The sequence below is a fragment of the Arachis ipaensis genome, chromosome B04 (assembly GCF_000816755.2).
Source record: "Arachis ipaensis cultivar K30076 chromosome B04, Araip1.1, whole genome shotgun sequence".
NCBI classification, from domain to species: domain Eukaryota; kingdom Viridiplantae; phylum Streptophyta; class Magnoliopsida; order Fabales; family Fabaceae; genus Arachis; species Arachis ipaensis.
In genome coordinates, this window is record NC_029788.2 from 119,990,233 (window position 1) to 120,005,380 (window position 15,148).

Consider the following 15,148-nt stretch of genomic DNA (forward strand, 5'->3'; position numbering starts at 1 on the left):
AATTATTCATTTTACAAACATTTTACGATGAGTAAAAATATTTAAGAGTAAAATTATAAAAAAAATAAATTTATTTAGAATGAAAATAATGTGACTAAGTGTAATTTACTTAGATATGATTAAAAAATAATTGAATAACTATGTACCTATGTACCGTAAAGGATAAAATTAAAATTTATTTCTATGTATCATTTTTGTTCCCTAATGTTTTCGTCCTATTTAAGTCCCTAACGTTTTAAAATCGTCTCAATTTTATCCGTATCAATTTTGTTAACAAATTCTTAAAAACATTTGGGATTTAAATAGGACTATTTAAATGTTAGGGACAACTTTAAAATTTATCCCAAATATTAGGACAAAAACAATACTTTACTCTAATACAAATAATATATGTTAAATATGAAATTTGTCGCAAATTGTTTTTTATATTAGGACGGAAATGGTGTTTTTTATTATTATAGATTGTAAAAATATTAATTTTAAAGATGATATTATTTAATTTAAAATGTAGAATTCGAATTTTCTAATTTTTTTAAAGGATAAAAAGTGGACTCTTCAATTTTTTTAAACCAAAAATCAGATCTCTAATGTATGAATTTCAAAAAACAAAATCACAACAAACAAAGTCGACCTTTCAATTTAATATTAAAAAAATTTTAAAAATTTCTTTGCAAAATAATCAAATTTACCAATTACACATTCTCGTACAAAAGAAATATATACAAAATCAATAGAATTAGATTGCATACGCTGTTCGTCCATAATAAAAAAATTTAGCCGAAGTTTGTTGTGTCAATATTATTTTTTCTAATGCTTATATTCTTAGTTAATTTATTTTATTTTTTGATGTGCTTATAAATTTTATTTTAATTTTTAGTGAAGAATTAAAAACATACACTTACTTTCTTGCTAGTGGAAAGTATTTAAGTTACTAATCCATTAAAAAAATTATCTTTGATTCCTTAGTATAAGACTATTGGTTAGTATAGATAATAATTTCATTAAAAAATTATCCTTTTAGAAATATTATTTGTGTTTAAGCTAAGGACTTTTTCCCATAATTGAAAACTTCAATTCAAAGACTTATAAAAACTAGGGGTAGGAAAAACTTCAAACCCCCTAAAAAACCATATTGTTACCATATGGAAAAGTTTTTCAATTTAAGGACTTATAAAAACTAGGGGTAGGAAAAACTTCAAACCCCCTAAAAAACCATATTGTTACCATATGGAAAAGTTTTTAACAACAGCTATCATTTTTAAATATAATACTGGCTTCAAAGAATAATTTTTCTTTAGTTCTGATTTTTATTAGTTTATAACTTAAGGAGTGCAGCTATTTTATTTTCTTGTATTGCTGAAATAATAATATAAGTTAAAGTGGATTCAACACCTCCAAAACTATGACAAAGTCTGAAACACGACATTTTTATGGTAAGACTTCTAAATAGTTGTGTGAAATGCATATATTAAGATTTTTTTAAAAAAATTAATTTTTATTTATTTATAATAGTGTAAAATATTTTATATAATCATTTAATTATATTCGTTTTTTTTAAATAACAGAGTTATCAGTGATATCAATAATTCTATTCTGTTTTCAGAAATTTTCCACCAGAATTCAAATACCATTGTTCTAACCTCTAACTTCGAGGAAGTTGGTAGCGATTTTGTCAATGAAATTCGATGACAGAGATAAACGGGTTCTGTGGCTCATGGTCGTAGAAGTTGTAGCAGCAACAGAAGGTGACCCATTTGATGGGTGCAGGTCGCCGGCGGTAGCAATGAGCCAATGAGTGCTAGTATGACTTTCTCGCAGCAGTCAAGAGTATGACCATCCAAAACAACGACGTAGTCCTTTCATTTCTCATATATAACTGGTTGTTGGTAGTTGATGGTAGTGATATGATAAGAAGAGGTGATAACTGATAAGAAGGGAATGTTTTTGTTTTTTTTATATGGTGGTACACAATATTTTTTATTATAATTAAAACTATTCGGCCATTCCCATTTCCATTCCCTTTCACTCTCTCTCTCTTTCTCTTTATGTGACCCGCATCTTTTTCTAGCTAACTCTTTTTCTATATATATTTTGGTTTAACATTATGCGGTTGCATCTTCTTCTCCAAAATGCGCGCAGATTCTCTTTTATAGCTTCCCCATCTTCTTCTCCAAGGAAATGGAGGTTTTTTTTTTATCATACATCAACTTTAAGCACCGTGTGCTAAGTCCGCTACTTTGGTTTGGAAAGCTAATTGATTTAGTACGTTTAGCTTGGAACTATTAAACTTTACCTGATCACCTAAGAAAAAACCAGTCTTACCTTAAAATTTATTCTCTGATATCTATATCGCCTAATCCCACAAGTGGATTCAAGCCTTTTTTTAAGAGTTTCTTTAAGTAATTACACAAGAGTTTACCTTTAATAATAAAGAATAGCATAAGGGGATGCATATCATGCATCCTACCATGCGGGGCATTGGACGTGATACGTATAGTTCACTCCAATGGCAGAATTGAAGAGCTCACTACTCGTACCATCAACGCTGCTGACGTCATGAGAGCTCATCCTAACCATATCCTCAAGAAATATTCTCCCTCCAACCTCCTCATCGTTCCTCCCCACGCTGACTTCCATCGCGGCAACATCTACTTCCTCGTTCCCCTCCCTCCCCCTCCCAACCAACACGCTACAACAGTAGATCAACAGCTCTCCACCTCCACTCACACAAGCACCAGCTGCCGTCTTACTCTCTGGAGGTCTCACCTCGACACCATCTCAGAGAATAGAGATAAACTGATAGAAGAACAATAGAAACTGTTCTTTTTAGTTGCGCCTTTCTATATGACATCTTCTGGGAATTTGTCTCTAAGTGGTGGTTCCATGAGAGCATAATGATAGTGGTGAGTGTTCCCTTTGTTTCATTCTCTACTAAGCTCGATTTTGGTCTCATAAACATGATGCGTTTCTTCCACTTGAATTAATGAAACATTTTCACTTCTGTACAGGTAGCTCGAGGCGATAGGAGTGGAGAAGATGGTAACAAAAGTCATATATATTCGTCTTCTCTAGTTTAAACACTTTAATCACTACATAAATGAAAAGAATCCCTTGTCTCATTTCAATGGTTTCTGGACTTAATTATTGTACCGATAAATTTACAGGTATGATTGGTTGGCAAAGAGGAACCTTCGGTCTGGATACTTCATGTGGGCAATGAGTGCTTACGGTTTAGGTATGCTATTTCTATGTTTGATTCTTGGTATGACTTTAGTTGGTAGGATGTGTCAAAGGGTAATTTTTCATAAAAACTTTTGGACTTTATTTACTTTGTTACAAAATTGAGCCGGCTCACTTTCGGACCAGAATTAGGATGTAGATGAGAATTGAGATCACTGTTTGCTTGGTGTCTTTACATCATTTCCTTGAACTTTGATCTGCAGGTCTCCTTATTACATATGTTGCTTTGAACTTGATGGATGGGCATGGTCAACCAGCATTGCTTTATATCGTCCCGTTTACTCTTGGTTAGTACAATTGTTATTTCAACATGTTCGGCTGGCTGCTGAAGGCACCTTTGAGAACTAATGTTAAACTTTATGCATGTTTCTTACTACGAGTTGTCATCGTGATTTACAAAAACTTGTATTGTTTTTAAAACCTTGGTTTTCTTCAAATGCAGGCACATTTTTGTTATTGGGAAAAAAGAGAGGTGAACTCAATCTTTTATGGACAAGAGGGGAACCAGAAATGCCTTGCCCTCATAACCAAGAGTCTCAACAATGAATGAAGTGATAATAGAGATAGTAGTATAGTGTACCATAGGTGTTCGTTTAATAGGAGACTGATAGAAACTCTAGGAGACTATGTAAACATTTGGAACTGTCATAACAAAAATTTCAACCAAATCATGTTATTAGCATGCACTTATAGTTATATCAACATCTGATACTATTACTTTTGTTAGATTAGATTTTTTATTTTTTTTTTCTTAGATAGAAGATGGTATGAGATAAGAAGTAAGAAGATTTAAGAGCTTCCTCTTTGGCAATTGTTTTTTGCCTTAGGGAACATAGTGTTCTTTTGTAATTATCTTCTGCAAGTTTGCTTATATGAGGGTGTGGCCAAAAATGATGTCTTTGTCAAGCAAATGGCAATAAGGCAAAAGACATCACAGTCAACTCTCAATGAAGAGGCCCGCAGAGGATGGTGACAAGGGAAAAAAGAAAAAGAAAAAGAAAACGAAAATGAAAACTGTTGTATGAAGATGAAAGATTATGGTTATGTTACTTATAACTAAAATTGAAATTGAAGTTGAATAAATTTCATTTTCCAAGTGTATTCTGTGATGAAATATCATTAATGTAGGCTTGGCTCATGTCCCTTGTTTTATTCATTTAAGTCATTTTCTTCCAAGTCACCCTTAATAAAGTAGTCTTACTCAAGTTGTAAATATTGATTATTGATTTCAGAGGTGAATGCCAATAACACAGTATCACTCAAATTTTTCATCGAATTAAACATAAATAATTAATTTTAGGTATCTATAATTTAATTAAATTCTCGATTAGCAACTTTAACTTATAAAGTTTGTAAATAGATTCAATTAGATATTGAGTAACTATTGTTATTGTTTTTTTTTTCTTCTAGAAAAATATTCAATTGGATGTTGCACTTGTACAATTTATTTTTTAAAATAAAAAACTATATCTACAAGTTTTTGGTCATGGACTAGAAACCCAAATCAACTAGCCCATAATGAATTCTGACGCAGGCCCTTTCTGTTTAATCTCTATGATCTGCTGAAGATTCCTGAGGTGGGTCTAATATTTATCAGCAATACTTCTCCAGATACCTTTTACTCTTCTAACATGGGTTATGTGGAGCCTATCCCTGTATACTTTCCTGATTACACAGATGCTGATCTTTGCAAAATATTGTCGAGAAACCAAGCAGACTCGAAGCTGTATTCTTCATTCTTGGAGTAAGACATCTTATTACTATTACTTTCCTTTCTCAGATTTACCTAATCTCATAGTGAATTTTTGTTTATTTTTCATGCAGTGTAGCTTTGTTGCCATAGGAGGAGTCTACATTGGTGTTAAGCAGTTGGTGCAGAACGCTAGGATGAAGAGGGATCTTGTCAATGGTGCTGTAGGTGTGCAACTGTTCTGGGTTACAAAGGTAGCCTTTTGCTCCAAACTATTTTATCTCTGTTAGACCATAATTTGCATATGTTAAATCTATATCTTGAAATCTCACTTATGGAATGTAGATGAAAATGGTGAACAGAACTCAATGATGCTTTGATGGCTTTCCCCTATAATCTAATTAGATGTGATAGTGAAGTATCATATAAGGAAATCCAGTTCCTTTGTATGTGAATGTTGTGTGTGCGTGTGCCTCCACCAACAAAATCCTCCTCCTCCTCCTTTTCAAGTTGCTTGTGTGTATTCGTGAGTTTTCATATTTGTTTCTTTATGATTTGTGTTTGGGTCCGATGTGTTTTTATTCATATCCTTAATGTCAATTCTGAAATCACAGAAGCTTAAAGTGACATTTGTGCCCTTTTTTTTGCTGTCTTCAGTGATCTGTTTCATTCAGATCCAATAATACTTGCTTGATAGCTGATGTTATGTGAACTTGAACCTTATTTTTTTTTTTTCGCTGACATTTAGTTGTATTCCCTTATTTTCATTATTTTTCCGTGAAGCTCCTAAGTTGTTCGTTTTCCATTCCAACCAAGAAATTTTCTTGTTCTTAAAAGCCCACAATGTCTTGTAGCCATAGCTTAAGGCCTAAGTATAATGTATCTGTTAGCGGTTGTAGTTCAAATGAAACCTTTATTGCTAACTAATTGAAACTTTTCTTTTAATTAATTTCTGGTGGAAAGAATGAGAATTATAGAATGCCATGATAAAGTTAGCTGTATTTTTCGTTGCATGGGGCTATGTTAGTTATTATTGTAATGCTTATTCAGCCTTAAAATTTGTTTTACATAGATGGTTGGTCAGTTAATGTGTCTGCAAATACTGGCACTGGAAGAAGTCAATATGTGAATGCTGGAGAACTAAGTGGCAGCACTTCTTCACATGAAGGACTTAACAAGCTGATAAACATAGGGGTGTTAGCTTTAACACTGATTTGATACAAAGTGATCTTATAGCGTATATAAACATTGTGGGAGCATAGAACTAAGATATATTTTTTCCTATGTAAATTTTCTTGCCGGTACATATTTATTTGTCGCAATCGGCCAAAACCAAACCCACATTTAGTATTTTGAATGTTGCTTCTTGTGCTTCATTTACGCAGTGTTATTGGTTGGTTTGTCCAAATTAGCTATAGCTGATTCTGTTGGATACTATCAGACATGTAGAATCAGTTCATTAATTTTTATTAATTTTTTGCAGTATTGTAAATTTATTGACAGAATTACTTATTCAATCGCAGATAGTTATACAATAGTTTTAAAATAACATAGCCCTGAATGTTCTTCACTTTTGAAATTAATTTCTCAAGCTACATTTATAAAATAGTTTCAATATAAATTTGTCAAGCGTCTATATTTTGTTATTTCCTTTTAATGATTTGTTAGCGTTTAGAAAAATGAAAGCTTAAAATTTCATGCTGACAAACAAGGTTTTCGAGTTACATTTTATAATCATATGCTAAGGAAAGCCTTATTAATTATTATGCTTTTTTTTCTCATTAATTCCAAAAAAAAGTATAGTTTAATTTTGATATGTAAATAGTATCTTCCAAACCGTGTTTTACTTTTTATATGACAGAACACTTGCAAGAGTAAACACTTCAAAACACAATAAAGCATTACTGTCACTTTAAACCAATTAAATAAAATGGAACAAAAATAATTTGACACTAAATAATTAGAACAGTAATTTGCAGGAATATAAAGTAAAAAAGTAACATCAAGATCAAATCAAATTAATGAATAAATTATCTGAAACATTCAGATTTCAGCCATCACATCGCAGTGTCATTCAAGGGCGGATAGATCCAACTTTTTGATATCTGAAAATTTAAGAAAACATAACCAATGAAACAAGGGCAATGGAATGCCAACTTTTTGGTATCTTGGACTAACCAATAATCTCACTTTCCCACCTAATCGTTATGTTTTACCATCATGAATATATCTTTATTCCTCATCTTTATGAGACCTAGATAAAACATTAAACTTGTGCTTAGCTAAATCAGATCAAACATTAGTACTTTAGTTTACTCTATTGATCGAATGACATCCATCAAAGAAAAAGTGATGTTTTACCTAAGAAGAGTAGCTTTTGATTGTCTATCATGTAGTTTTCATTCAACTGCATTTATCATACATAATTTTGCTAGTTGCTTAGCGCTTTATGTAATTTGTCTTGTGTTGGAGCCCTTAAACTCTGGCGTTTTCTTAATGTGTTTCCTTTACATTTCTTGCTCCCTCATGCTGTACTTTTGCATTTTCAATTGGAGGTGAAATGGTATCGGTAACTCAGAGTGTTGTGTGTGAGAGAGAGAGAGATGAAGCTTAGATGAATGAATAAGAGAATGAGAATGTGATTATTGTGTAGCAGTTACAGCTGATAAGAGTTTATATACATATGTTGAGACATGTGACTTGCTGCACCTGTTACCACTAATTAGTTGCTAACTAATTGCTAAGTGATTCTAACAAACTTCTGTTATTCTGTTCTATTATCCTGTCATCCCCCCTCAAACTCAACGATTGAGGTTGCTCAATCTTGAGTTTGGATCGAAAAGTTGCAAACCGTGAGGAGCTTACTGCCTTAGTCATGACATCGGCAATTTGAGCATCTCCAGGGATATGATGAATCTGGACTCGCCCTTTGGCTACATGGTCTCGCACCAAATGGAGATCAATCTCAAAATGCTTTGAGCGAGAATGAAGCACAGGATTTGCGGACATTAACACAGCACCTGCATTGTCACAATACACTTTGGGGGTAGGTACAAGAATGTGAATTTCACCAAGTAGATTTCGAATCCAGAGCAGCTCGGCTACCACATTGGCAATGCCACGGTACTCAGCCTCTGTGCTGGAACGAGATACTGCAGCCTGCTTCTTTGAGCACCAAGAAACAGGGTTCGGCCCAAACATGACACAATAGCCAGCAGTGGATTTGCGATCCTCAATGTCTGAGGCCCAATCAGAGTCAGTATATCCTGTAAGGATCAACTCAGTAGGTTTGCGCAGATGAAGCCCCATGGTCCTTGTGCCTTGCAGATACCTGAAGATACGCTTTACCGCCTTCCAATGCTTGTCCAGCGGAGTTTGCATAAATTGGCAGACTTTGTTGACGCAGAACGCAATTTCAGGCCTGGTGACAGTGAGGTATTGGAGGCTTCCAACAACAGATCTGTACAGGCTCACATGCTCAAATGGCACACCATCTGTGGATGTCAACTTCAAGTTAGAAGTCATAGGGGTAGCAGCAGCCTTAGAGTCTCCCATGTTAGCCTTCTTTAGCAAATTATTAATGTACTTCGTCTGGGACAGTAGTAGGCCCCCACAAGATGTTCGAGTGACTTCAATGCCCAAAAAATACTTTAATTCTCCCATATCTCGAAGTGAGAACTTAGAGTGAAGTTGTTGCACTAATTTGGCAATGGCCTCTTTTGAAGTTCCAGTGACGATAATATCGTCCACATACACAAGGAGGAACACTATGGCTTCACTGGTGTGTTTGAAGAACAGGGAGACATCTGATTTGGTAGAGGAGAATCCCAAAGTGTATAATGCTGCCCTTAGAGTATTAAACCAGGATCTGGGTGCCTGCTTTAGACCATAAAGCGACCTAGTTAGTTTGCACACAACCTCCGAGCCACCAATTTCAAAGCCTTGCGGCTGTCTCATATATACTTCTTCTTGCAGGCTCCCATTCAAGAATGCATTATTCACATCAAGTTGAGTTAGGGGCCAGTGATTTTGCAATGCTAGAGTGAGAATAACCCGAATAGTGGCTGGCTTGACAACAGGGCTAAAGGTCTCCTTGAAGTCTATGCCTGGCCTTTGATTGAAGCCCTGAGCAACAAGTCGGGCTTTAAATTTGTTGATGGAACCATCTGGATTCTGTTTAACACGAAACACCCATTTGCTACCAATTGCACGTCTGTTCGGAGGCAGAGCAGTGAGCTGCCAGGTACTGTTCTTCATCAATGCTGCATATTCGTCTTCCATTGCTTGTCGCCAATGTGGTATTGTCATGGCTTCTTGGAGTGTAGTTTAGAATTGAAGAGTTTTGGTTTGGTGATACCGTTCTTGGCACGGGTAGTCATGGAATGAGTGTTAGATAGTGCAGAGAGTGTGGAGACAGCTGCAGGTCTTGAAGGGTTGATGGAATTAGTGGTGTTGGCATGTGAATTGCTGACTTGATAGGCCAAATCTATAGATTGGGGATCTGAGTTAATAGATTGGTGAGGAGGAACTGAACTAGGCAAGGTGGAATGAATGAGAGGGATAGTTGGGAGGGTAGAGGATAAAGGTGATTCTGGAGAAGGTAATGAACGAGGAGTAAAGCCAAGAGTTGGGTCTTTGAAGGGAAAATGATATTCTTGAAATGTGACATTTCTTGTGATAAGAATCTTGCCATCTGTTTTGAGGCATTTGAACCCCTTGTGGTGAATTGCTGGGCCAAGATAGACACAGGGCTCAGACCTGAATTGCAGCTTGTGTTTGTTGTAAGGGCGAGTGTTAGGGAAGCATAAGCAGCCAAATACCTTCACCATTTGAAGAGAGGAAACTTTGCCAAACAATTTACAGCTTGGAAATTGGAAATTTAACATTGGTGTAGGCAGTAGGTTTATTAAGGTTGCAGCAGTCATGAAGGCATCAGGCCAATACTGAACAGGCACTGCTGCTTCTGCCAACAATGTGAGCCCCATGGTTGTGATGTGCTTGTGCTTTCTTTCTGCTACACCATTCTGTTGGTGAACGTGTGGACAAGAGAACCTATGCACAATTCCTTCAGACCTCAAGTAGTTAGATAAACACAAAAATTCTTTTGCATTATCAGATTGTAATGCTTTTATCCTAGTACCTAATTGGAGTTCCACCATTTTCTTAAAAGCAAGGAAGACAGAAAAAATTTGTGATCTACTTTGAAGAATATAAATCCATGTAAATTTGGAAAATGCATCAATAAAGTGAATGTAATAACGTGAGCCATTTATTGAAGGGACAGGGGAGGGACCCCAAATGTCTGTGTACAACAATTCTAAAGGCGCAGAAAAAGTTGAGGAAGAAGTGGGGAAAGGAAGCTGTTGGGATTTCCACATACAGCAAGAGCTACAAAGTGATGAGGGAATTTGATAGGGTATTTTACAATTATTAAGAATCTTGGACAGAATTTGAGAAGAAGGGTGACCTAATCTCCTGTGCCACAGCTTGAAGTTGGATAATTTCTGCACATGGGCAGTGAGTGCAGCTGGGCTTAGGCTTTGTGCTTTAGCTTGGCCAAAACTATATAGACCCTGCTTAACAGTTCCTTGGAGGAGCGTCTCCTTGGAATCCTGACATTTCACCAAACACTTGTTAGGATGAAATTCAAGCCATACATTATTATCACAAACGAATTGATGAACACTTAAAAGATTCTTCGTGAGTTCAGGAACGTGTAGCAATTTGTTTAGCGTAAAAACGTGCTTTGAAGAAAATGGTTTTAAGACGGAACTTCCAATATTAGATATTTGTAAGGCATTACCATCACCCACAATTACTTGCTCATTGCCATTGTAGCATGTAAATTCAGAGAAGTTGCTTCTGTCAGGAGTCATGTGGTGTGTTGCACCAGAATCCGGGTACCAATTTGGATTATAAACTGTTGCTTGATCTAGAGGAATGTTGCTCGTAGCAATATTAGCACTAGTTTTGCCAGTTGACTGAGTGCTTCCACCTCCACTACTGTTCTGATTATTGTATCTATACCAGCAATCACGAGCACTGTGACCTGCCTTGTCGCATACTTGACAGACTATTCTATCATAATTTCTTCCATAGCTGCCATAGTTTCCTCTTCCTCGTCGCGGATTTGCTCGACCAGAGTTCATTCTGCCATTTCCTCATCCTCTTTGCAAGAAACTGCCTCTATTGCTTGAAAAATTCCTATATCCTTCTCTATCACCATAGATAGATTCAGAATTGTATCTGCGCTGTTGAGACGGATGAAACTGTGCAACATTTGCCATCATTGGTTCTGCTTTCTTGAATTTCTCTAACCATTCTTCTTGTGCCATCAGCATTGCTTCTAACGCTCCAATTTGAAGAGGCGTGTCTCTAGTGTTGATTGATGTGATAAAGGAGCTATATTCTTCAGAGAGGCCTTCAAGAATGGCTTCAACATGTGCTAATTCATCAATTTGAGCTCCTACTGACACTAATGCATCCACAATTTTCTTTATTTCTAACAAGTAATTTTCCATTGTACCTTCTTTCTTTGTGTTGCTGAGCTTTGCTCTCAATTGCCTGACCTTGGCTTTCATTTGTGCAGCGAAAAAGCCCTGAAGTCTCTGCCAGATCTGATGAGAGGTTGTACATCCTACCATTCTTGCTGCAAATGACGGAGTCATTGAGGCTAGGAGCCAGGTTTTCAAGAAAGAATCTTGCCTCTTCCAGATCTTGAATTCTGCAGTTACTATGCCATTTCTTTTATCTTCTTCTGATCGAAATTGTGTTGGAACATTCACTCCATTGATGAAATCCACAAGCTCATGAGCTTTGATGGAGGCTTCAGCTTGATCCTTCCAAGGAAAATAGTTTTCCTCATCTAACTTGATTGAAATCGGAATTGAAAAATTGTGCACCACTGCTGCTGGTTGATTTATTGCAATGCTTCCACTTACTGGTGGTGGAATAGCCTTGGCTTGAGACGTTTCTGCCATTGAACCCTAGAGCTCTGATACCATGAAATGGTATCGGTAACTCAGAGTGTTGTGTGAGAGAGAGAGAGAGATGAAGCTTAGATGAATGAATAAGAGAATTAGAATGTGATTATTGTGTAGCAGTTACAGCTGATAAGAGTTTATATACATATGTTGAGACACGTGACTTGCTGCACCTGTTACCACTAATTAGTTGCTAACTAATTGCTAAGTGACTCTAACAAACTTCTGTTATTCTGTTCTATTATTCTGTTAGGAGGAAATAAATTGACATCTTTTGAAGAGAAAATGGAGGAAGAGAAGGTACAGCATATAAAAGATGAAGAATTGGAGTTCGGGTGGTGAAAAGAGAGAGAGAGAATGGTAATAGTTCTTGTTGCAAAATGCGAAGTTTTTTAATCATAATTTTAGAGTAATTTACATCAGTCTCCTAAATTTTTAATATTAAATATTTTAATCTTTTAAAATTTTAAAAGTTTTAGTAATTAATCAAGATAATTACTCATAATTTTATGAAAATAAATTTTTTATTTTTAATTTGAAGAAAATACCGCGTGGTAACCGTTGAACTAGAATTTTCGCTAATTCACGCTTTTGGGTTTGGTGGGTCGGCCACGAGCTTTGTGTGTGCGTGGAGTTCACGCTTCATAAAACTCATGCTTGCTTTCCAACACACAGGTAGCGTTTGGTGGAGAGACAGAGACGGAAAGACTGAGACTGAGAGACAGAGACTAAGATACAGGGATTGAAATAAATCTTAATATTCTGTTTGGTGTAAAATGAGAGACAGGAATTGAAACAAGAATAAAACTCTAATCTAATTTGTACAAAGGGTAAAATTGGAATTAATTAATTGAAATGAAAGTATTTTAGGTATAAAATTTTATTAAAGTTTCAGTCTCCATCTCTAAAAATTTCAGTCCCCTGTGTCCCTACTTTTTGGAGGTACTGAAATACTGAAATTTTAGAGACAGAGACAGAAATTTTAGTACCAGTCTCTAAACTAACAAACACGATACTGAGACTGAGTCTCAGTCTCTCAGTCTCTGTCTCAGTACCTCAAAACAAACGCTACCCTAGTAAATAGCCAAAATCGTCCATGAAAGATACCCCGATCTCTATTTTGGTCCTCGAAAGATAAAGTTAATCGAAATCGTCCTTGAAACATCCATGGCCCCCCTAGTAAAACCTTCTCTCGATCGTCCATGCGATCAAATTTAACAAGGAAGTACCCAAAACCCACATCCAAGATTTCATATCCACCGGTGATCCTCCATACCCCTTTCAATTTGTATAGATAATAATTTCATTAAAAAAATTATCCTTTTAGAAATATTACTTATATTCAAGTCAAGGACTTTTTCCCATAATTAAAAACTTCAATTCAAGGACTTGTAAAACTAGGGGCAGGAAAAGCTTTAAACCCCCCTAAAAAATCGTATTGTTACCATATGAAAAAGATTTTAACAACAGATATTATTTTTAAATATAATACAGGCTTAAAGAATGATTTTTCTTTAGTTCTGACTTTTATTAGTTTATGACTTGAGGAGTGCAGCTGTTTTATTTCCTTGCATTGCTGAAACAATAATACAAGTTAAAGTGGATTCAACTCCTCCAAAGCTATGACAAAGTCTTAAACTCGACAATTATGGTAAGACTTCTAAATAGTTGTGTGAAATGCATATATTAAGATTTTTAAAAAGAATTTCATTTTTATCTAATTATAATAGTGTGGAGAAGGAGAAGGAGAAGGAGAAGGAGAAGGTTGGGAATGGGGATGGGGATGGATCAGATTGGAAATTGGGAGGGGGGTTGGTTCTAGGCTACACCTTTTTTTTTTTGAATTGAGGTCTACGGTACAATTTTTTTTTGTTTAAAACGACGTCGTTTTAAGGTTCCAATGAACGAAAAATAATTTAGGGACTATTATGAATCTCGAAGTGTAATTTTGGGGACGAATTTGAGGAACTATTAATTTCAGGGATCATTTTGAGACATTTTGAGGCTCGAGTGCAAATTCAGGGACTATTTTGAAGCTTAACTCCCTAAAAAACCGTATTGTTACCATATGGAAAAGATTTTAACAATAGATATTATTTTTAAATATAATACTAGCTTAAATAATGATTTTTCTTTAGTTCTAACTTTTATTAGTTTATGACTTGAGGAGTGCATAAACCCTAAACCCTAAACCCTAAAGTGCAGCTGTTTTATTTTCTTGCATTGTTGAAACAATAATACAAATTAAAGTGGATTCAGCTCCTTCAAAGCTATGATAAAGTCTTAAACTCGACATTTTTATGGTAAGACTTCTAAATAGTTGTGTGAAATGCATATATTAAGATTTTTAAAAAGAATTTAATTTTTATCTAGTTATAATAGTGTAAAATATTTTATATAATCGTTTAATTATATTCGTTTTTTAATCATTTTCATACAGTTAATATAAAACATAATTTTTTTGACATAGTATTATGTAATTAAATACATCTATAAATTATTTTTATAGACAATATATCAAGATTAATTTTTTTAATTACTAAAGTGAAAAGATCAATATGTATTACGCGGCATATATTCGAGTCAGTTCACGAGCTAATGAGCTGAGTTTATTCAAGCTCAAGTTCGACTCATTTAATTTATGAGTTTAAATTTAAGCTCAAGCTCGGCTCACCAGCTCACGATTTCAACTTATCGAACTATTAATGAGTCGAGCTCGAGTTGGCTCCTGAGCTGGTTAATACTCAAAATTGCTAGATGAAAATCAACCAATCACTATTTAGTAAAATATTTTATAAAAATTAAAACAAAAAATTCTTATCTATTATTATTCAATTGAAACATCAAGTACTAATTAAATGTAATAAACATACATTAAAAGTGTCATAATAATAATTATTATAAAAAATTTCAGTTACAAATATTCAAATTCTACAACTTATACATATTATGACTCTTACTACTCTTCATTTTTTAATCTCTTATACTAATTATCAAAAATTCCTTAAATTTAATATAACATTTTTATATGTTTTTCATTCTCATTCATTTATTTTTTTTCATTATTTACAAACAAAAAAATCGCAAGAAAAGACAAAGTGTAGCCATTAATGCAAATCGAAAAAAAAAGGAGTTTTGTATAACTCTAATATAAATAACCTATGTCTTTTTTAAAAATAAATAAATTCAAAATCTATTTATAATATGTTCTCTAAAATATTTTTAATATAACATT

General features: G+C 34.5%; 1 protein-coding gene and 1 long non-coding RNA gene across 2 annotated transcripts; both read left to right on the plus strand.

Annotated features, from left to right (window-relative positions):
• LOC107637102 (signal peptide peptidase-like 4) lies at nt 2,557–3,938 on the plus strand. Its single transcript, XM_021122592.1, is given in 6 exon segments — nt 2,557–2,759; nt 2,804–2,903; nt 3,009–3,071; nt 3,106–3,235; nt 3,444–3,527; nt 3,683–3,938. Coding segments are annotated over 6 exon segments (684 nt in total). The 3' UTR covers nt 3,787–3,938.
• On the plus strand, nt 5,067–6,454 carry LOC107635017. Its single transcript, XR_001619092.2, has 2 exons — nt 5,067–5,184; nt 6,003–6,454. It is a non-coding gene; the product is annotated as an uncharacterized LOC107635017 (long non-coding RNA).